The sequence below is a fragment of the Chionomys nivalis genome, chromosome 19 (assembly GCF_950005125.1).
Source record: "Chionomys nivalis chromosome 19, mChiNiv1.1, whole genome shotgun sequence".
Classification (NCBI taxonomy): domain Eukaryota; kingdom Metazoa; phylum Chordata; class Mammalia; order Rodentia; family Cricetidae; genus Chionomys; species Chionomys nivalis.
This window is the reverse complement of record NC_080104.1, coordinates 56,949,189-56,972,092: the sequence shown is the minus strand read 5'-3', so window position 1 is coordinate 56,972,092 and position 22,904 is coordinate 56,949,189. Positions and strand designations below refer to the sequence as shown.

The window sequence follows — 22,904 nt, the reverse complement described above, 5'->3', positions numbered from 1 at the left end:
TCATCAGAGGTGTTTGCCAACAGGTTTAATAACATGAGTTTGATCCGCAGGACCCACCTGGTAGAAGTGGAGAACCAACTCCCACAAGCTGTCCTATGGCCTCTGCAGTCATGCCATGGTGTGAACACACACACACTGTCCTGTGACCTCTGCAGGCATGCCATGGTGTGAACACACACATTTGCACTCACACGCTCTAAATAAACCTTTTTGTTTAATCTAGGGACATTTCGAACAGATCAAGAATAGGAATACAACCTATCAGAATCTGTGGAATGTCATTACAACAGGATTATAAAAAAAATTAATACCACACTAAAAGTAATTATTGGAAAAGAAACCTAAAATATTTGGTCTCACCACCCTAACTAGAAATAACGAGCAAAATATAGTAATTTGATGTTAGCAAAAGAAAGGAATTCTCAAAGACCAGGGCAAATATCAATGCAATAGAAAACAGAAAAAAAAAAAAAAGATTAAAACTAAACAACACAAAAGTTAGGACTTCAAAAAGATCAAGAAAGCTCGTAGACCCCAGCCGAACTAATCAGAGCTAAAGACAGCCCAGATCATCAGAAAGGGGAGGGGCATCACCACTGAGGCCACTGCACTTGAGACAGGCAGTCCCTAAGGACATGGCTAGCCACATCCACAGAGGAAAATAACGAGGGCAGGTGCGGGCCATAGACCTGCCAATCAGAGTTTAGGAGGCAGAGGCCAAAGGGCAGCTACAGCTCAATCCAGGCTGCTCTACACGGGGAGTTCCAGGTCTGCCCGGCTGCACAGTGAGTCCCTGTCACCAAAAAAAGACAGGGAGGGAGGGAGGGAAGGAGGGAGGGAGAGAGGGAGCAAGAGAGGGGGAAAGAGAAAAGAATGGGAGGGGAGGGGAGGAGAGGGGAAGGGAGAGGAGGGAAGGGGAGGAGAGGGGAGGGGAGGGGAAATCTAAGTTAAGTGGCTTGGGGGTAGAGCACTTTCCCAGCGTGCCCAAGGCCATGGGTTCTACCTCAGCTCTGGAAAAGCATATTGAAACACCCGACATCTGTTAACAGAAAGTTAGAACGACAGGCCGGCATGATTTCATTGATAAATTTTGCCATGCAAACTACTCCTGGAAGGCGGATGTACTTTATCGTTTATAAAAATATACTTCAGGATGCTGAGGTCCCCTTATCTGCGGTGTCAATGTCTGTGAGTTTAGTGGCCACCTTTCGAGGCCCAAAGATACACTACAGTACAAGATGCTGAAGGAGGTGGGGTATGGCATGCACCTGAAATAATACTGGGATTGTTCTGCGTTTGGGGGAGCTATTGTTAAACCCATTGCATATAATTTCTAAGACCAACTTCGTTGTAGACATGTGTGTTAGAGATAGCACAGTGTAGACAGGCCTCCACTAGGCTCTTGAGAGATATCATTATGGGATGGGGGGGTGTTACTGCAGTGCTTCTATGAAACTGAGTACTTGAAGGGAAGGACAGATCTCCCTGTGGGCCCAGCAGAGGGCAGCATTCAGCATTGTCCATGCCTCCCACTTGGAGAAGCACAGAGAGGTTCATTCCGGGGTCCCATGCCCAACAGCGATGGTGGAGCCCCCTGGGTGTGTTCATGACTGCCACAGTATTTGAATGACTGCCTGCTTCTGAGCTATTTGGAGGAGCAGCTGGGAGATAGATACACTTGGGACCTACATAGGATTCCTACACAGAACAGATTCCTACACGGGAGCAAGGCTCTGCCATGTCACCAGAAGTACAGGACTGTCCCGTTCCATGAGCTCCAGGTGAATCATCCCCTTTTCCAGGCTTGTCAGTAACACCTGGGTCCCCACCCCGACTCTCTTCTCCCATCCTTCTACCCCTCTTTCCTTTACTCGGGGCTTATTGACACACACAGAGATATAGAACCACAGGCTCAGGGTGACACACACTCGCACAGAGTCACAGGCTCAAAGTGACACACACACACACAGAGCCACAGGCTCAGGATACCCCATGCTGACCGTGTATCTTCTGCCCTCCACCCCAGCTCCAAACACTGCCTTTTGCTGACAGCCCGATTCATAACTGCTCACAGAATAAGCAAATAAGTATAACCCCTGAGTATAATCGCACATTGTATGGTCTCAGCTGCTGTTTTAACGTGGTGATGAACTTACCATTTACAGCGTGCTTTATGATATTAATGCACCCTGCAATTTGTGAAGTCCAGAACTTTCTTGCACTTACAAAAAACATTTCGTCTTAAGATCTCCTGAGTAAATTGGGAGCATGGGACCATGGGAGAGGGTTGAAGGGGAGGGGAAAGGCAGGAGGGGAGCAGAGAAAAATGTAGAGCTCAATAAAATCAAAGAAAAAGAAAAAATACAGTTGAAATGCCACTACAGAGAGGGACATGCTCTAGCCCCAGCAAGCAGCAGAACTTGGCAGTTTTGGCCATGCAGTTCTGGCTTTACAGTCAAGAATAGAAGAAAGGGGCTATGGAATCTCTCTGTGTGACTAAGAAAAGCCTCTGAGGCCAGGTGTATGTCAGAGGTGTCTCTGCATGGAGGTCCCAGGGTTGAAGCCTGGATTGCCATGGAGACCACAAATGTCTCAGATCCCAGAGTCATTGGATACCTGCTGAGGAGGGCGCTAACAGGGAGTGGAATCAGTCTAAGAGAAAGGAGTGTGTTGCAGTCACCAAGGTTGAAAGAAGTTGGAGATCTGAAAAGCATTCTGACATCAGACATGGAGATGCAGAATTTGGAGTTTTCCCAGCTGGCTTTTAGTCTTATTTTGGTCCAGTATTTCCTCACTATCTCCCTTTTCTCCATCTTGGAATAGTAATGTGTGTCCTGCGCTATTATATGTTGGGAGTATATGATCTGAGTTTTATTTTTTAGGGGTATGAATCTCAAAAGAGACTTTGGGACTCTTAAACATTGTTGAGACTGTGATAGACTATGGGGACTTTTGAAGTTAGACTAAATGCTTTTTACATTATGCTATGGTTACAGGTCTGTGGGGGCCAGGGAGTAGAATGTAGTAATTTGAATAAAAATGGTCCTCATGGAAAAAAAAAAACATTTCCTCTTGCATTTTTCATAAGGTTCATAGAATCCAGCAATTTGTGTAATCTGTTTTTATATACTCTTAAGAGCCCGAATTGTAGAAAATTCCTCTCTGATAAAACTTTTGCTCAGAGATGCCCTGTGGATCATTGTGAGGAGTTTGACGGAATCACACGGTATCAGTAAATCTCCACATCTGTGTACATGCAGTGTTGTGAGTACTGCATCTGCATTGCCTCATCCAGCTTCTGAGTGTCACAAGGGAAAAAATTACACAATACAGACACACACACACACACACACGCAGCTGGCTTCCCACATAGTGGGGACCTGAATCTGCGCTCTGAACCGTCTCAGTCTTTGGATTAGACCACTGCATCCTATGGAAAGTGACCTCTCACCCAGTGTGGCCTATGACCCAGAAACCCCTGCACCCCTGATAACCTGAACAAATGCACACTCGGGTTTCCCCGGACTTGCTGAATCACAGATTCGGAGGTTTCCAGTCATCTGTGTTTCCTCTCCAGGTGAGTTTCCCACATGGAGAGGGAGCCTGCACAAGAGCTTCACGTCAGCATGCCACAGTGTCACCATCGCTCGATCCCTCCATCCCTCCGCTGTTCCTGGTGGCTGCCCATTGGGGAGGTCAAAGCACTGGCTGTCACGGCTGCAGCATGCCGGTTAGAGATTGTGCGGAGTACAGAGAGTGGGTGGGGTGACTTTAGGGGCTGAGAACCTGAGGATCTAGGGGGTACACTACTCTGACATAGCGACCTCTCCTGGGATTTAAGACTTACTGTGTGACGCAAATATTGAGAGAAACACACAATCATCCTCCATTTTGCTAACTGAGGCCTGAGCAGATAGCAGTAAGGATGAGTCAGCCCTATGGAAACCAAAATGCTTCAAAGGTCTGCTGCAGTGTCTCCAGGAGATGAGAGATGGGACAATGGATGAGTTGTTTGCAGCAGATACTGCCACTCCCTAGCACCCCGTCCTGTTGAGGGGACAAGGAGAAGAAATGCACTGGGCAGTACTGGAGAGCTCTGGAGGAACTGACCGCCCCTGCCTCAAGAGGAGGTGAAACTGTGTGGGACAGGGCTTCGGGGCTTCTGCTTTAGCCCCCAGGAACAATGGTGGGGAAAGGGAGCAGCTCAAGGGAACGAAGGGAGACACCAGCTGTGAGTCGCTAAGTCACTTGGCCATGAACGAGGCGGTAAACTGCAGTTGCCGAAGAACCTGAAGGGGGCGCTCACTACCAACGCCCCTGCTCAGCCTGAGGCAGGGACCCTGCTGGGAGAAGAAAGTCCAAGGAGAGGGCGGAGAAAGAGCGAAAGAGCGCAGATGGCCTTCTTACAGGGCCTGGGGCACACTCCAGAAGCCGTGTTTTATGTGTGGTGCACACCAGAAGTCCACAATCCTTCACCCTCTCCACGAAACGATGCCCACAAGCGGCTGGAAACCAATCCACAGAAGCTGTGGCGGAGGCTCCTTCACAAACACTGAACACTGAGAGATTTATTTCCAACTGCAGAACAACTTAACTGAGAGAGAAAGATTGAGGGCTGGTTGGCGCCAGCCCCAGCTGCCCGGAGTTAACTGAGGCCGGGCTGGTGTGCCCCTGTTCCTCCACCTCCTCCATCTTACTCCTGGAGGTCTGACTGCTCTTCGTCAAAGTTTGCATTTCCTGGGAAAGAAAGAAAATGCAAGAGAAACATAAAAGTTAATGATAAAGATGATTACAGGTATTTAAGCATTTACCCCTGTTTTCTGCAGGCATTCAGGTCCCTAGGCTAAGGGAGGCCGCCTCTTAGGTGTGTTATTACAATGTTCACATTAGTTATTGCTGAAAAAATCTAAGTCCGTGCGTGTATTCCCACCAGATACAGATACGTGCTGTAGTGGTTTCAATGAAAATACCCCCATAGACTCATAGGAAGTGGCACTATTGGAGGTATAGCGTTGTTGGAGGAAAGTGTGTCACTGGGGGTGGGTTTTGAGGCTTCAGAAGCTCAAGCCTGGCCCAGTGGCTCACTCCTCCTGCTGCCTGGCCATTTGGATGTAGAACTCAGCACCATGTCTGCCTGTTCACCACCATGCTTCCCACTGTGATGACCACCACCCCTAACCAAATGCTGAGGTCATGGCATCTCTAACTAAGACAGGTCCTTATCCCATGCTGCTACCTTTAGCCAGGGGAGCAGGCAACCTCGGGTGCACAGGCTGTCCCTAAGCCCTCTCCTAAGAACAAGATCCTAGGAGACAAGAACCCCACCTGATTAAATCAAAGGGGTCCCGGTGGGGAAAAATTTTTTCAAAGGCTCTGGGAACCCGAGGTGGGATCCCCTCTCTGTGAACGGCAGAGGTGTAAGTTTTCAGATTCTCTCTAAACCACTGTGACAGAACTGCTCCCAACACGTCTAGTTCTGAGGGAGAGCGTTAAGAACCAGTCACACAGGCCAGCTCCTGCCCCGGTCAGGCTCAACTGGCAGACAAACTGGACTTGAGCTAAACGTATGCTGGTCTCTCCAGGCTCATTCAGGTCCCTCAGCCTGGTCTGAGGAGAGCACAGTAGAGGAAGGAGAAGCCTGCCCCTCCTGTGGTGTGTGGCTAGCCTCGGGTACACAGGCTCTGTCCACTCCACAGGGCATGTGTTCTTACCCTGGTCCATGTCATAACCGTTCTCTTGACTCTCCTGCCTGAACGTGTCCATGTCTTCCTCGCCGGTCCTCATATCCATCTCGCCCTCAAAGCCTTCCGGCAGACCCTGGGTTTCATCTGAGGCGTCACCCGTTCCTGGGATGAAGACAGCGATGAATGACAGGATGGGGTCACCAGGGAACAGGAGCGCAGGCATGTGTGTCAAGTGGGTCCCCTGGTCTGCTCAGCAAGGTCTCCTGCTCCTGACCACAGGGCCTCCTTTCCCGGCCTCAAGCTCCAGCCCAGGCCTGGCCATCAGATCACCCTGCCCCATCTCCCAACTTCCTCCACGAGACCACTGTACAAAGGACACAGGGAAATGCTGCCTCGTCCTTCTTCCAACAGCTATCGGCTGCCCAACCCCAGTCATGCCCACAGAGAGGCTCTGCCAAGGGAACTCTGGTTACTGGGGAATCCCTCAAGGTTGCTGAGGCATTCCTTCCAACCAGCTGGTCTGCACGCTTCCCCTCTGTTCCCTGGGAGACTCCCATCCCAAACACTTGCCCTTATAGCATCCTGCACCCAAACTGACCCAGAGGCAATTTTCCAGAGACACCAGCTGCACCAGGTCTGAGGACAGGTGTGTATGTCCCTAACAACCCCAGGGCGCTTGCCCTGACAACCCTGAGATGCTTTCCCTGACAACCCCGGGGTGCTTGCCCCGACAACTCCAGGATGCTTGCCCTCACAACTGCAGGATGACTGCCCTGATGACCCTGAGATGCTTTCCCTGACAACCCCGGGGTGCTTGCCCCGACAACTCCAGGATGCTTGCCCTCACAACTGCAGGACGACTGCCCTGATGACCCTGAGATGCTTTCCCTGACAACCCCGGGGTGCTTGCCCTGGCAACCTCGGGGTGACTGCCCTGACAACCCTGGAATGTTCTGTACCAGCAGCTCCCAGTGCTTCTTCCTGGCCTGGTCCCTCAGCGGGAGGCTGCTCCTCGGAGAGGGTTGGAGTCCAGAGGGCCAATTCTGTGATTTTGAGAGCTTTCCATTTTGGAACGATACTCACTAATGTCTCCTCTTCCTCCTCCTCTTCTCCTCTTTCCTATTTTAAGTGCAAAAATATGAAGTCATCAACATTGCTATCATTATTTGGTCTGGAATATTAAATGACCCCAGGGAAAAGGTGGGCTCTGAACTGGGACTTGAAGCTTTCGGGCAACACCATGCCTGACCAGAGCAATTGTGACTGCCAGTGGCATCATCTAAGGACCGAAGACAGATCTTGTATGAGCCAGACAAGAACAGGAAGCCTTGGAGCATAACCAGGACACTGTGAGGGGTTCTCGGGCTCGGCATGTACCTCAACGGCTGTGGATTACCAAGGAGACAAGCTTTTCAAACCTTGCTTCACTCCAGTCCCAGGCTCTTCCATGTAAACCATAAAGCAACTCCTACTTAAGAAAGCCCTAAGAAGCCCAAGATGTCCGCATGGTGGCAGGGAAATGCACACACACAGGGGCACACACACAGGGCACACACACAGGGGCACACACACAGGGCTCTCCTGGCGTGGTACAGAGACCAAAGTCAACAAAAGCGGACTGGGAGGTCAACATTCGTAAACGGGTAATTCCTCCAGGAATTGGAGCTAACATGTCAATTTTTTTTTTCAAACATATCTGTCAACTCCTCATTTCTGTAGTTTTCTTAAAAGTTCCAGAGATCAGAACAGCGACCTAATGAGTCTACAAAACCTCATGGACACAGGTGGGGACAGCTGCAGTTGTAGACGGAACCCCAAACATCTGCTTGCTCACTCGGAAATAGCTTTCCATTCGGCAGGACAACACAAGCACTCAAGGACCATGGTGCCCAAGCCCGCCCTGCCTCGGAGTCCCCCTAAAGGCTCTGAAACACACATGCTTGCCCCACTACACTGCTTCTAACTCAGTCGGTCAGGCTTGGCGCCTAATAATTTGCATAGGTTCCCAAGCGACCCTGAGGTTGCTAAGCCAAGGACCAAACTCTGAGAACGTGGTCAAAAAACACCTGTGCTCTGGCAATAGCTGAACCTTCCCCAAGTGGCAGATGTCTCTGAGTTGCCAGCGTAACTGATGGCTCATAACTTGAGTCCCTCCCTCTCCCAAGGGACTGACCTCCTCCCATCGGGAAAGCCACAGAGCCCTAGACGGCACAGCACACCCTTCCCCAAACAGCCCACACCTGCTGCCTGGTTCTGGTTCAGGCCGGTCCTAGCTTCAGGGCTGTCCCGGCACAGGTCACCTTCTGTTTCTCTCCAACCCTGCTTCCTTCACAGCTGATCCTGAGGCACCCTCAATAAACCCGTGCGTGCGCGCCTCAGAGTGTTGAGGTTGACTTTCTCTGTGTTGTGAAATGAACTGTATGCGTCCCTCTGACAGTGTGATATTGTCCTAGCCCCCAGGATCTAAGAACATGACCTATTTGAAGATTAGGTAATTCCAGTAAAAATGAGGTCATTAATACGGGCAGGATTTTCATTCTTTTTGCGTAGTTGTGTCAAAATACCCGAGAGAAGGACTTTGAAGAGGGAAGGAGTATTTGGGCTCCAGGGTTCAGAGGGCTCAGACTGTCACAGTGGGACAGTTTACAGCATGATCCACAGGAAATGGGGACGGGAACAAACAGGAAGGGACCAAGGGGAGACCTAGCACCCTGAGATTCATTTCCTACCCCCGGGGATGCATTTCCTCCAACTGCGTCCCATCTCCTAACGTGTCCAGAATTTCCCCAAATAGCCCCACCGTCTGGGATCAGCATGCATTCCTGGGGGCAGGGAGCATTTCTCATTTAAACCAGAACAGCTGATAACGTGGATATACCAGGGAGAGGCCCTAAAGTGCTTCGGTTAAGTAAAAAGCAAAAATGCCAAGTCAAGAAAGGAGAGACCTTATACTGAATATGCTCTTCCTCTAAAGCCCCACTCCTTGCCGCGGTGGACCCCTATGCCAGCCCAGCTCAGACAACACCCCCCCCACTTCTTCCCTCCATTCTGCTCTTCCAGACCGCTGCTGAGGTTTAGAGCTTGATGTCCCTCAAGGCGGTTTTCTTTTAAACTCTATAATTAAGTTGTCCTTAATCATTAAAAAAAAAAAAATTCCAAACTTCTTACAGCAGGAATAAATAAGTCCGAGGCCCAAACTAGTACTAAGACCAGGAAATTTTACTAACCCTCCAGCTATCTCCAGGCATAGTCAGACATTAATACACACACAGACACACATACATGTACACACACACACACACCTGTGCCTGAGTGTCCACATCAGGAGCTCACACAGACATACACATACACACACATACACACACACACACACACACACACCTGTGCCTGAGTGTCCACATCAAGAGCTCACACAGACATACACGTACACACACATACACACACACACACACACCCTCACACACACACACCTGTGCCAAGTGCCTAAGCACGATGACACTGATGCCAATCTGGTGTTGACATCTGTGTCAAATGCAGCAGAGGAACGTATTGCTAACTAGGCTTTAGGTCGCCCACAGAATGTGAAGAGCCACCTGACATGGGTGCCGACGGTTCCAGCATTCAGATGCCATTCTGGGACTGACACCTGCCAGAACTCAAGGTTAACCAGTTCCTAGCCACAAAATCTAGCTCTGACCCCACAGGCATTGTGAAATGACAGCGATCACTTCAGCAGCTGAGCTCCCAGGAGCAGGCTCAGAGCCAATCCCCTTTTACCTAGTGGGTCAAGGTGACCGGGCAGATGCGAATTCTTCAACTTACCACGTCTGTTAGGCGATATTCGCCATGCTGCTCACATCCGATGTCAAACACGTACTTTCCAGGACCAACAGGCTATGGGGAGAAAGGATCTCAATGCACTTTATGGTCAACTTCGTGGTCGACGTCAAACAGAAAGTACAAAACACTTCCTATGCTAGGCCCAGAGAGCCACCCCGAATGACCACACCGTGCCAAGTCTGAGAGGGGTTACAAACGTTGTGTCAACTGACGGCTAATGGAGCAGTTGGAGGGTTTGTTTCTGAAGGTCTCAGCCATGTTTCACTGCATTTAAAAAGAGTAAGAAACATCTCCTTTGTAGAACCTACAGTAAATCGGTGTCTGGGGGCAGATTAGCTTGAGAGAGGCTGGCTTCCAATGCTTTGATCTGTTTGTTGTAACACTGGATTTAGTGCAAAGCATTTGTTAAATTATTTATTTACTCGGTGATGGGGGTGGGGTGCACGTGTCGCAGCGTGTGTGTGGCAGTCGGGGATAACCTGCCGGAGTCGGTTCTTTCCTGCCACCGTGTGGGACCTGGGTATCAAATTCAAGCTGTCAGACTTGACAGGAGGTCCCTTTACCCACTGATCCATCTCACCTCACCCGCCACCCCCCATGGGAATTTTAAAACAAAAACCTGGTCACAATGACACGCACTGTCGCCACTTTGACTTAGAAACCAAGTGTGAACCACTCCCCAGATTTACAGGTGTTTCCCACCTAACGTTTGGCTTCACCTTGAACCACGAATTATGATGTGCCTTCCTTGTTTACCCACATTCAGCGTTGCTATGCCGACACTGCTGTTTGCACAAACAGTGGTGTGAACGTGATGTTTTGCTGTGTTTTGACACTACATCTCATTCCGTAGCTCAGGCTGGCTCGAAGTCTCGTCACTGGAGCCATACACCACCACGCTGGGCTGTCAGTTTTCTAGTCATTACGCTCCTTCTTATGAAACTAAATCCATGTTTCCTTGGGGAGTCAATTTAGGGGCTCTTTTCTCATTTCTGCATTCATAGATAGTCACCTATTTCGATTAGTTTCGTTCACGATGACATTTAAATATTCCTTCCGGAAAATACCTTTCTCTATTGCTGAAGGACAAACTAATTTTACTGTTCCCTATCCCTTTTATAAAGTGGTAAAGCAACTGAGACTTTTAAAAATACAACCGTTAGCGGTTCCCTTAGCCATCAGTTGACAGCAGCGTCTGTCACCTTCCTAGACTTTGCCCGATGATGTGATTCAGAGGAACATATCTAGTTATCTATTCCTCGGCCTGTCCACTGCCCTCATTTCTTCACTAACCGCCAGCAGGGTCCTGACTAAGCGGTCAAGGACTTGTTCTCCCGCTAGTCCACCTCCTATCTCCATCCCTCCTTGTCAGCAAGGACTGGGACGGGAGAATTTCAGAAACACAAACAAGTGCTTGAGAATGAACAATGTCTGACCTGGCTCGTAACCAGGGAAACACACAATTTAGAAAGAAAAAAAAATGTTTGCACATCAGATTTGGGGGAGGGAACAAAAGCAAAGGATGTAGCAGATAAATCCGATGTCATGAGGACCCGTGATGGGGACTCGGGTTCTGTTGGCGAGGGAGTAAATTTGTGCAGCTTTTCAAGACCACGCACAATGTTTGCGGTGTTTCAGAACATCAGCCCTTTACATTCAGCAATCCCAGGATCTAGCTGTGGGGCACATCCTGATTGTCCACTTAACAACGCCTGTGAAGGAGGAGCCTCTAGCACAGAAGTGCCTCCGTCAGACTGACCTGTGGGGCACGTCCGTGGAGCACTTTAACTGTTTACTGATGTAAGAGGGCCCAGTCCACGGTGGACAGCACCATGCCCAGGCAGGTAAGCCAGAGCTGACTAAGAAAGGTGGCAAACATGGCCCGTGAGCAAGGCAGTAAGCAGTGTTCCAGGTCTCTGTTTCGAGCTCCGGCCCTGCTGGATTCCCGCCCTCGTCTAGTTCCTGCCCTGGCTTCCCTCGGTGATGGACTATGACCTGTGAGATGAAACAGACCCTCTCCTTCCTAAGCTGCCTTCGGTCATGGTGTTTATCACAACAGAAAGGTGAGTAGGACGCTAATCTATTTAAATGCATTTATCAGAATGACAACCAAGTCTACTGGCTTTCATTTCAGGGTCAGGCACCACCGCTACCTAGAAAATGGAGCATGCTTTCAGATGAGGTGAGCAGGGGTTTCTAACAGGAGAGCTAACAAAAGCAGACACACGGAACTGAATGTAGATTAGGATGGTTCAAAGTCCCTTTCCCTTTAAGGGTCAGAGCTGAGGGGATGCCCTCGCCCCACACCTGAAAAACCTGCCAGGGATTTGGTGTTAGATGGCTTGTTTGTGTTAGCGAACAGAATGGCAGTGCGGAGGGAGGGCATTCGTGGCATGGCCTGCTGAGCCAAGACAGGAGCTCTGTCTGGACCACGGGAACTCCAGTGAGTTTTATCTCACATGCCCAGATGTGCAAGATAATAGCAGGAGCACCCTTGTGTCCTGGTGTCTCATGAACGCTCAGAACTGATTCTGCATAAGCTGATGTGTATGTGTGTGCGTGTGTGTGTGTGTGTGTGTGTGTGTGTATAATATACAGAGGCCCTAAGGGAGGAGCAGGGGAAGGGAGAGGGACAGTGGGGACAGGAATGCTAACATAAGACACTTTATGATTTGTTGTTGTTGTTGTTGTTTCTTTCCCTTATTGGTTTTTCAACACAGGGTTTCTCTGTAGCTTTAGGGCCTGTCCTGGAATGCACGCCCGTAGACTAGACTGGCCTTGAACTCACTGAGATCCACCTGTCTCTAAGTGCTGGGATTAAAGGCATGTGCCGCCACTGCCCAGCCAATTTGGGTATTCTTGAGTGGTTTGTGTAACTGTAAGCTTTTTTACTAACAGACAGAGCAAAGCCTCCAGGTCTGCTCTCCTTTTTCAGACTGGCTAGTCTAGCCTATTGATTTCCCCAACAGTTGAGGTTCAAGTTACATGTAAACGAAACAGGGCACTCGGAGAGTCTGAAGAGGAGTGATGAAGGTGGCTGACCAAACCCAATGTCAACTTCCGTATCAGTTTGCTCAGCAAACTCTCTCTTTGGGGAGTCTCCCTCCAGCCCTGAGCAATGCTCTCATGAATGCCTGGGTAGAAGACTTGCAATTACCAAGTCTTCCTCACTTTGCACAAGACAGTCACCAAAGCTAGAGCCCACCCAACAGCAGCTGGTGAGCATGAGACCCAGGGCAAGCTCTCTGGGTCCTTAAAACCCTCCCAACCAAGAGTGGCAGGCTGGCCTCTGGCATGAGGGGAGCTCTGGGATCCACCTCCCATTAGACATGGTTTGCTGGAAGGGCAAGAGGCCATACAGCCAGCAGAAGATACCCTGGTACCAAGGCCACTGGCCTTAGTAAAGATACAAAGCACTCCTGGGGCCCAGGGAAGCAGGTCCAGCTTTCTGCCTCCACCCCAGTTAACTCCGTGCTCTGTGGACATTAGAAGAGCTTGGAGTGGTGCCGCTGTCCTCATCTGGTGGGCTGGAAGGGACCCTGAAAGTTTAGTGTTGTTTTTTGTTTTGTTTTTTTGTTTTTTTGAGACAGGGTTTCTCTGTGGTTTTGGAGCCTGTCCTGGAACTAGCTCTTGTAGACCAGGCTGGTCTCGAACTCACAGAGATCCGCCTGCCTCTGCCTCCCAAGTGCTGGGATTAAAGGCGTGCGCCACCACCGCCCGGCTGGAAGTTTAGTGTTAACACACAGCACGCTCACTTACATTTTTGTTCAGGAACTTGCCCTGGTACCTGTGGTTCAGGTGGATGAGCTCGGCAGCACCCTCCTGCTGCCCGTTCACCCAGCTACCGACGTACTTACTGCCAGTTTCTGCATAGAAGTAGGTGCCTTGCCCATGCCTGGTGAGGACAAGACAAGGGCACTTGGTCACTGTCTGATACAGGGCACTGACCCTAAGACTGAGGGGGACCTAAGTCAGCTCACAGGCAGCTTGTTTCCAATATCCGTGTCCACTTGAAGGCTTGATCTGCCACCCACACATGCGACATTAACACAAGGTTGCACATGAACCCATTTCTCTGGGAGGAGGCAGGGTTGTTTGACCTCTCTCCACTAGACTGGCCCTCTGTGTCTTCACTCCCTGGGGCTGTGGATGGAGGACCCATGTGCCCTGACCCACTCTGAGGAGACGGTAGTCCCTCCTCTGCTCCTCTCAGCGGCACCTCCCCTACACACCTGACCTGCAGCATGACTGCCTTAAGTGGGCATCATCCTATTCTTCCCCCACGAATGGACCCCCGAGACTATAAGCAGAAGCCAAACCTTTGATGATTGAACCAATCCCCCGTGTAGGTGTCATTATTGATGTAGTAGTATACGCCATGGCCGTGCCTCTGGTCGTCTGCCCACTCCCCTACAGAGGACAATACACAGACACAAAGCTAGATGAGAAGAACAGACTGATGCCGTGGCCCCCACTAGCCCAGCGGGATTCAAGCAATGCATTCTGCAGAAGAGAGAGCTTTGTAACCTTTGTAACCTCAAAGCTAAGCCTGCTGCCTCTATCCTGATGTCCCTCCACCCACTCCCACCCCCTTCCTCTTGTGCTAGCTTCAGGGAGCGCTAGCTAAGGAGGCCGAGTTAGGAGCCAGGGGACACAGATCTGTGAGCCACAGCTGCTTTCACCCTTTCACAAGTTGGTCAGGAATCAACCACTGCCAGTGATCTCCGCCATCAGCCTTGCAGGTGCTTGGCCACTCAGTGACATCTCCAAGGCTTGATGGTCTAGCCTCATTCTGTGCCCCACCCAAACACCTGGTCCCAAGGCTGCTCTCTTGCCAACTGCCTCACTCTCCCTCACACATTCCCTTTCCTGGCCTCCGTGGCCTGCCCACTCCCCTCCGTGTGGGTGGGTCCTGCTAATTTCTCATGCACTTGACAGAAGACCCTAACACTGGAAAAACAGCGGGAAGCTTGGAACACTTGGATTGACAGCAAGGTCAGCAACAAACTGTGTTGTCCCCAAAGGGGATTTGAAGTCAGTCTCTCAAAAACTCCTCAACTCTTACAGCTCACACAGGAAAGACACCAACCAGGGAATTCTCACAGAGGACATTACCTAAAACCTCACATGTGACCGACAGCAAATCAGCACCCAAATAGAGCTTTCTAGAATGCTACATACTAGCATACTACCCGGATGGAACTTAGAATGGAACTACGAAGAATGTAAGACTAACTAAGGTCAGTTTGTTTAAAGAGAGAAGGATGATCCCATCTTCTATTCTCGCTACTGAGAACAAGGCAAACTGCTTTCTTCTGGAGACGATGTTGGCTAGCCCGAGCAAAGGATGCCCGCTTTGTGTGTGTGGCTGGGGGGGGAGGGGCACGGGACTGGATTCAACCCCAGGGCTAAAGAAAAGCCAAGACAGTGGTGGAAGAAAGCTACTCGTGGACGCGATGAGGATATCTGCCATTAATTAAAACACGCCCCAGGATGCCTGCTTAAATTCTGGGCTGTTTATGATAGTTCATTTCTTTAATTTAAGAATGTTTAATTTATTTCCATTTCCCAGTACAAATGAAGATTCATTTTTATAGCAACTTTATATCCTTTTCCTTAAAGAGGACCCTAGGATGTGTGTGAACTTCTGGCTTACACAAACGCTAGAGACATTTCCACGTACACTGTAAGAAGAACGCACACGATGCTAACAAAATGTTAGTTATCCAAACTGTGTGTTCCCGTGAACAAACCCCAAAGTTTATCCAAAGCTGGGAATTCTATAGAATTTTCCACACTTCTCCAACATTTACTTAACAAAACATTCCGGCCGCCTTGTGAGCTAGGAGAACAGCTTCACAAATGGCAGCACATGGCCCCCATGAGCTTACACCTGGTGAAGACAGAGGCCAATGACATGTGATCAGCAGCCTGGGGCAGAGGCAAGAGCAGGATCTCAAAGATGAACAACAGCCCAGCACAGAGCAGCCTGGCCGGGCATACACAGAGATGGGGGTGGCAACTGCCACAGGCTCAAGAAGGGGACGAGGTACCACAATAAGATGTGAGACAGGGACAGGAGCAAGAGAGATGGGGAATCCAAAGATTAAGATCGTGGGATGGTGCACAGCGTGGCCGAAGATCTGGGGTTGTCCTGGATCTTCAGTGGCAGTACTACCGTGTCTGCGTCTGCAGCGTCCACCAGTTTCTACATGGAATATTCCCACTGAGGCCAATTTGGAGCTGTTTATGGAGCTGCAAAGAAGAGCAAAATTGGCTTCTGCAGCTACTCAGAGCTGCTCCAGCACACCCTGGGGCAAAGCGGCCACAGCTGGAACCATTGCTTCAGGCAGTTTCCCTCACCCAAAAAGACCATAACAAAAGGAATCCATCTCTTTCCTCCTGCCCTTGGGAGCCGGGTTCCAGACTGTCATGACAAGAAAAGTGTGTGTTTTGCAGAAACGTTTCAAAAGTGAAAGAGGACACTTAAACTGCAAACATGCTAGATTTCGTGTGGGTGAGGCCCCAGGAGCCTGTGCAACACCACCCAGGAAACCCTGTGCCAGGTGAGTGGGACTTCTCGGAGGAAGCAGGCCTGCACCTGCTGTAGGGATCGATGGCCTGGAGTCAGGGCTCCTGAGTGGCTTTTAGAAACCTATTATTCCTGCTTTAAATTTATATTTAACTTTTTCTGAATTTTTAAAAACCATTCCTTCCTACTTTCTCTCATCATTCTCGGTCTTCTCACCAGACCTGGGATATGTGGGTGTGGATGTGGGTGGCTTCCAATGAAGCCCTTAAGACCGTGTGAACAGTGAGATTTGATAAGACTTGGGGTTGTGGAAGGCATGTGTATGCCAGCATGGCCGTGCACACCAACTTCACAGGAACAGAGGCTCGCATTGGACCCTTCTAGAACTCACACTACATACCCGTTCATCTGACTAGTCATCAGTATTATTTGTGGTTTCCTTTCTAATAAACAATTAACAGTGCTTCTGTGAGTTCCACACACCGTAAGGGAAGACCACCAGACAGGAGACAGGGTTAGAGGAGCACCTAGTTAGCAATGAGCTGGGCAGAAGTGTGACCAGCCAGGAAACTTCTAGCATGACTTAGCCTTGGGAGGATAAGCCGGCCCTGAGGCTGTGGTAGCGGGAGCCACAACGGAACTGACTCATTGGAGAGGCGTTGTCTACAGACAACGGAGGGCTGCTTGGTGTGAACACCCATGCTTGAGCTCATGAGTCTGGTGTGCAGATTTTTCTCTTCAGCTGGTTCATCTCCATGTTAAGAATTCCTGATGTCTCTCCCTTCGGTGGGGAGGTGCTGTACCCACACTTGGGTAGGACCATCATGCCTAAGTCGATATTAAAAGATCTTTAATAAAATCCTCAGCTCTGCCTCAAAGAGAGACTTCCTTAGCCCCTCCCTCCCCTTTTAATGTACTTTATATGTAACCCAAATTGTATTAACATCTACACTAAGATCAAAGTGACAACAAGATTAGGCTCCCAGAGATCTGGGAAGAATTAAATTAAAGCCCTGAATCAAATTGTTCAAAGCTCATTAAAAAGCAGATGGTGCTTCTGGTCAACCAAACCTGCTAAGGCTTAGGAACAAAACAATTTAAGTCCCATGTCTAATGCAGAGGCACAAATGCCTCTGCCCCATCTTGGAGTTTGGAATAACCCCCTTCCTTTGCTATCCGTTACTTTTAGTTTTGTCTGGAAGCAGGTTGGGTAACTGTTGTGGTTTGGAAAGGTGTCCCCAAAAGGCCTGGTCCCCAACTATAGTACTGTTGGGAGGTGTGGAACCTCGGAGAAACAGCACCTAGTGAAAGAAGCCAGGTCATGGGGGGCATACCTTCCCCCCTCCGTTTCCTGGCCACCGTAGGGTGAGTAGCCAGGGCTACGGAAGACTCCCACCGTGATGCTTGCCACAGGCTCACATCAGGGGCTGGAGAGACGGTTTAGTGGTTAAGAGCATTTGCTGCTCTTGCAGAGGACCCAATTCATTTCCCAGAGCCCACAGGTTCACAGCCATCTATAACTCCAGCACCAGAAGCTCCGATACCCTCTTTGGGCCTCTGCAGACAACTTATGCACATATTTCATTGACATTCATTCAGGTAGAATACCCATGCATGTAAAACGCCCATGCACATAGAATAAAAACAACCCAGCCGCAAAACCTCTAAAAGTCAAAATAAGCCTTCCTTTCCCTGAAGATGAATATCTCAGGTATTAGTGGTGGGAATACAGCCTGCATTAAGACTATGTCACCCTCATTTGAAAGTGATGCTGCTACACAGAGTTCATCATGGTTCTTGCCAACAAACTCTTCCCTCGAGGCAGGAACATAGGCATTACACAGATATCAATCTATTCCATCTGCCTGCTACAGATAAGAACGCTCAGACGAGAAGAAGTGACACAAAGAGCCATACCTACTGTCCCCACGCTCAAAGCTGACTGCACAGATCTTTTTGGAAATCGGATGGAAACTAGAAAACCCTTTCCAGGCACAGAAGGAGTAGAGAATAGAAAAAAATTCAGACATACAAATCAGCATACACTTTCTGAAGGTCCACAGCTATTTCCTGCCTTCTCCCACCCTGACTCTGGAATTAGACTTGTGCCCACCAGGGGACACTAGTACATAGGGACCGGAGGTTCTCAGAAATAAGCTAAGAGTCTTCCTGAGGCATGGTCTTAGCATGTAAGCAATCAGAGACTGGGAAAGACACCATACTAAGGCAAAAATGCCTGGATAAAGGACTCCAAGGTCTAAAAAGAAACATGACCTTCAGAAGATGAATTGGGCAAAAATAGAAAACAACAAAGACAGCTTCAGAGGGAAGATGCCATAGGCTGTCATGGGTCTAGGCCACACCCAGAGCTTCAGAGGGAAGATGCCATAGGCTGTCATGGGTCTAGACAGCACCCAGAGTTTCAGAGGGAAGATGCCATAGGCTGTCATGGGTCTAGGCCACACCCAGAGCTTCAGAGGGAAGATGCCATAGGCTGTCATGGGTCTAGGCAGCACCCAGAGCTTCAGAGGGAAGATGCCATAGGCTGTTATGGGTCTAGGCAGCACCCAGAGCTTCAGAGGGAAGATGCCATAGGCTGTCATGGGTCTAGACAGCACCCAGAGTCTGTGTTCACCCAGGAATCTCCTTTAATTTACTCTAAACTCTGGCTTCCAGGAGGGCATGTGCTGCCACAGGACCAGTCAAACGGTTAGATGTTAGTTACTTAAAAGACTCCTAGCCTCTATGACAATAGAGGAAGGAGCACATTTTGTTGTTGTTGCGTGGTAGATCTAGTGAACTCCCTTATACACTTTAGTATCTACAGACAATCTCGATGGCAGAAGCAGCCTGCACAGCAAAAGCAAGAATCATCTTCATGGTGATGTATGTTACCTTCGTATCTGGATCCATCTGGATAGATAAAGGTGCCTTGACCATGTTTTTTATTTTTAACATATTCTCCGATGTACCGGGCACCGTTCTTAAATTTGTAGACCCCCTGAAACACACCAATGATACAGTTCCTATCAGTCCTGAGTCCCACACGCACCAAGACAATATTTAATAGAGAAAACCAGTTTCCTAAGCCACCAGTTCTGACCTGGCCATTTCTTTTTCCAAACTCATAGTGTCCTTCGTATGTGTCTCCATTGGGCAATCTCGCTTTCCCGTTTCCGTGCCGTTCTCCCAGTTCATTTCGCTCCCCCTCATATTCCTGGGCAAAAGAAATCAAGGTAATTGTGGCTGCTGTTCAGTAGTGCCAAGCACAAGCCAAGCATTTTAGAGCTATTGCATCACTGAAGCCTCCCTACTGTGGGCACTGTCACATTGCCCTGGTGAAGCAGGTAGCCAAGCCTGGTGGGCAGAGCCCTGGTCCAAGGTCTCACAATCAGTGCAAGTGTCCATGGTGGGAGCCTCACTCCCACACCCAGCAGCTAAGCCTGTGGTTAGCTATGCCAATCCCGACACTGTAAACATGAACCAATGCATGGAGAATGCTAGGTGCAGTATGTCATCGCAGGAAAACACTTAAAGAACACATGCAGGTGGGACAGGTCGCCAGCCTTCAAAGACACCTCCCTCTTTACTTTCTCCAGTCATCCAGTACTTAAAGAAATGCCCTCAGAGAATGGCTCTTCCTTGTGGGCTTCGTGGAGAACCTGTGGTCTGCAGAGGTCTTTGTCCTGCTGGGAAGTTACACTGTGAGGGAGAGGGGAAGGAGTCGCAGAGATTCCAGTAATCTTATTTTTAAACTCCCTATCAAAAGACTTACAGTTCAAACACTTTTGACCCTGGAACTGGAGAGATGGCTCAGCAATTAAGAGCACTAGCTGCTTCGGCAGAAGACCTGGGTTCAGTTCCCAGTACCCACATGGTGGCTCCCAATCATAGGTAACTACAGTCCCAGAGGATTCAATGCCCTCTCCTGGCCTCCTCAGATACTGCATGCATGTGATACACAGATATGCAGAAAAAACAGCCATACACACAAAATAAAATAATCTTTTTTAAAAAGGAAAAAAGAAACAACTTCTAACCAATCTGAAATAGCTACTAATCTATCTTGTCAGTAGATCAGATTGGAGTGAAGCTCAGTGGTAGTGGGACTGCCTAGTATGTACAAGACCCTGGGTTTCACCCCTTACACACACACACACACAAACATGAGAGAGAGAGAGAGAGAGAGAGAGAGAGAGAAACATATACACAGAGACACATACATTCACAGACACACACAGAGAGAAACACAAACACACACACATGAGAGAGAGAGAAACACATACACACAGACACAGAGACATACACATTCACAGACACACACAGAGAGAAACACAAACACACAAGAGAGAGAAACACACATACACACAGACACAGAAGCACACACATTCACAGACACGCACATAGAGAGACAGACACACAAACACACAAGAGAAAGAGAAACACACATATACACACAGACACCGAGAGAAACACACACACAAACAAGCATACACAAAGATGTGTGCAAGCAGTACCACTTGCAAGGGCTGAGGCAGGAGGATCATGGGATCACTTGAGCCATCTAGTTGGAAGCCAAACCTGAGCCACATAGCAGACCTCTGCCCCAACTCCAAAAACAAGTAAATAAAAAAGTAGTACAAGCTTATTCTCCTGCTTCTCCTTACTTTGTAAAATAAATGTTCTCTGGTTCGTAAACAAGGATGCGTAGCGCATATATTATGTAATGTAATAGCCATAATGGTGCAACATGGCCAGCTTGGAACATCAAGCTACATACTTTAAACATACACAATTACACTCATTTAAACATTTTAGAACATAATAGGTGGCCTTGGATCTGTGTCTGTTACAGGCACAGGACATCAAGTGGAAGACTTTAGAAGCAACAGGTAGGCATTTCTTGCCTTCTTCTAGCCCCTTTTAGCCCAGAAATTCCTGCCTGGAATATAAGCGTGTGACATTACAGATTGCTTTCAGGGCTGTTCCAAGCCACAGTGTGGTGGTTTGAATGAGAATGTCCCCATTAGCTCAGCTATCTGAACACTGATTCCCCTCTTGGTGGCACTCTTTGGGGAGGCAGTGGAACCTTCAGGAGATGAAGCCTTGCTGGAGGAGGTAAGTCACTAGGGACGGACTTTTGAGTGTTGATAGTCTCCCCTGACTTTTGCAGTCTGCTTTGTGCTAACATTTGAAGAGGGGCATTCTCAGCTTCTGATCCTGCCAGCGTGTCTTCCCCTATGCCTGTGATTTATTTCTAAGCCTTCCCCACCATGATGTACTCTTATCCCTCTGGAATTCCAAGTCCAAATAAACTCTTTCTTCCATATGTCACGGTGTTTTATCACAGCAACAGAAACGAACTAACACACACAATGTGCAGAGTCCCTGCTCCCATCCTAGAGGCCTCCTGGGATGGCCAACCCTGAGCCAAAGGGGTGGATCCCTGCTCCCATCCCAAGGACCTCCCAGTCTGCCCACCCCTGACTGAGAAATCCTTTAAGCTGATCCACAGGTGGTCTGCTATCATACCTGCATGCTTAAACATGGTACAGATCAGTAGGACCAGGTAGGGGACAAATGAGAGATTTTGATAGCCAGGGCTGGAAACTGGATGTGAGCAGAAGCAGACCATAAATTAGTGACCTCTGTGCATGTGTGTGTGGTATGTGCAATAAGGTGAATATGTACATGTCCCTCCCAGCAGTTATTTGTTCGTGGGCACGTTCATACCCATCTGTAGGGGCCAGAAATTGACAGGCACTGTCTTCCGCAATCCTCTCCACTTTAAATTTTAAGACGGTTTTTTTTCCCCAGCTGAAGCTGGAGCCCACCCACGTAGCTAGGCTGACCAGTAAGCTCCAGGGATCTTCCTGTGCCCGGCTTTTTACATGGTAGCGGGATCTAAATTCAGGTCCTCATGCTTCACGTGGTAAGCACTTTACGGACTGAGCCATCGCCCTGGGGACTGGTCATCCTCTGATTTAAGGAGGAACAGCCGGCCGCAACGCTCTCAAGAAAGAGCACATCGCGGGTTTGCGAGTCTCTCCCTCCCCTCTAAGGTGATTCCAGTGGCTTGCGACAGTTCAGAGAAACTGATTCAGACCCACGTGGTGAAATCTTCAAAGTCCTGGACACCCCAGCACCATGCAGGAGTTGCCAGGAAGCAGCCTTCTCCATCCCTTTTCTCATGCCCTCTGCCTAGAAATCTTCGCCTTTAATGGGAGGCGGGATGGGAGCGGGGAGGGGGGTGGAAACAAGACGTCACGGCGTTTCACCTTTCACAGCGACTTCCTGGACGCACCGCCGCTCGTGTGGCCGGCGTGGTCTTGTCCCCGGCCTCTCGGCCCTCTGGTCCACACGCCTCCCGCTCCGGAGCTGCGGCGCACCCCAGAAGTCCCTCCCTGGCCAGGAGCTCTCACCCCAAGATCGTTCTCTCCTTCCTCCTCTAACTCCTCGGAGCCCAGGTCCGACATGATCTGGTCTCAGCCAGGATCTCTGGAGTAGCGTCTGTATCAAGCAGGTACCAGCCACCCCACCCGCGTCCCGCGTCGCCATGGAGACGCTGCCCGGCCCGCTTGGCTCTCAGCCTAAAAGGGTGGCGGGAAAGGGCGGGACGAGAGGCGTGGGAGGAGCTAAGGGCTGGGATAGTGTCCTAGCAACTGGAAGGGTATCTCTGCCAATCGCCGCCGGGAAATGGGAGGAGCGGGGCGGGGGGGGGGGGGACTTGGTACTCAAGCAGATCTGGTCCTCTAACCTAGACAGTGTCACTGGCCTCTAGAATGTCCTCAATGATTTGGTTTATAGACACCACAAGGAGCCACCTAAAATGCGGACCCCCAGAAGGA

The 22,904-nt window shown here is 49.5% G+C and overlaps 2 protein-coding genes across 2 annotated transcripts in view; one reads left to right on the top strand and one right to left on the bottom strand.

Moving 5' to 3' along the window:
* Nucleotides 1-4,601: 4,601 nt before the first annotated feature.
* Rsph1 (radial spoke head component 1) lies at nucleotides 4,602-22,591 on the bottom strand. The gene is made up of 9 exons (XM_057751732.1): nucleotides 22,479-22,591; nucleotides 19,160-19,273; nucleotides 18,952-19,057; nucleotides 13,844-13,934; nucleotides 13,284-13,419; nucleotides 9,507-9,578; nucleotides 6,644-6,803; nucleotides 5,712-5,846; nucleotides 4,602-4,737 (listed from the first exon to the last, which is right to left on the bottom strand). The coding sequence occupies exons 1-9, from the start codon at nucleotides 22,530-22,532 to the stop codon at nucleotides 4,694-4,696; spliced, it is 912 nt and encodes a 303-aa protein (XP_057607715.1). The 5' UTR covers nucleotides 22,533-22,591; the 3' UTR covers nucleotides 4,602-4,693.
* The window catches only part of Slc37a1 (solute carrier family 37 member 1), a 63,173-nt gene continuing 62,630 nt past the window's right edge, over nucleotides 22,362-22,904 (top strand). The window contains exon 1 of the mRNA XM_057751730.1: nucleotides 22,362-22,579. The gene's annotated coding sequence lies outside the window, so the exon portion shown is untranslated. The remainder of the gene's footprint in view (nucleotides 22,580-22,904) is intronic.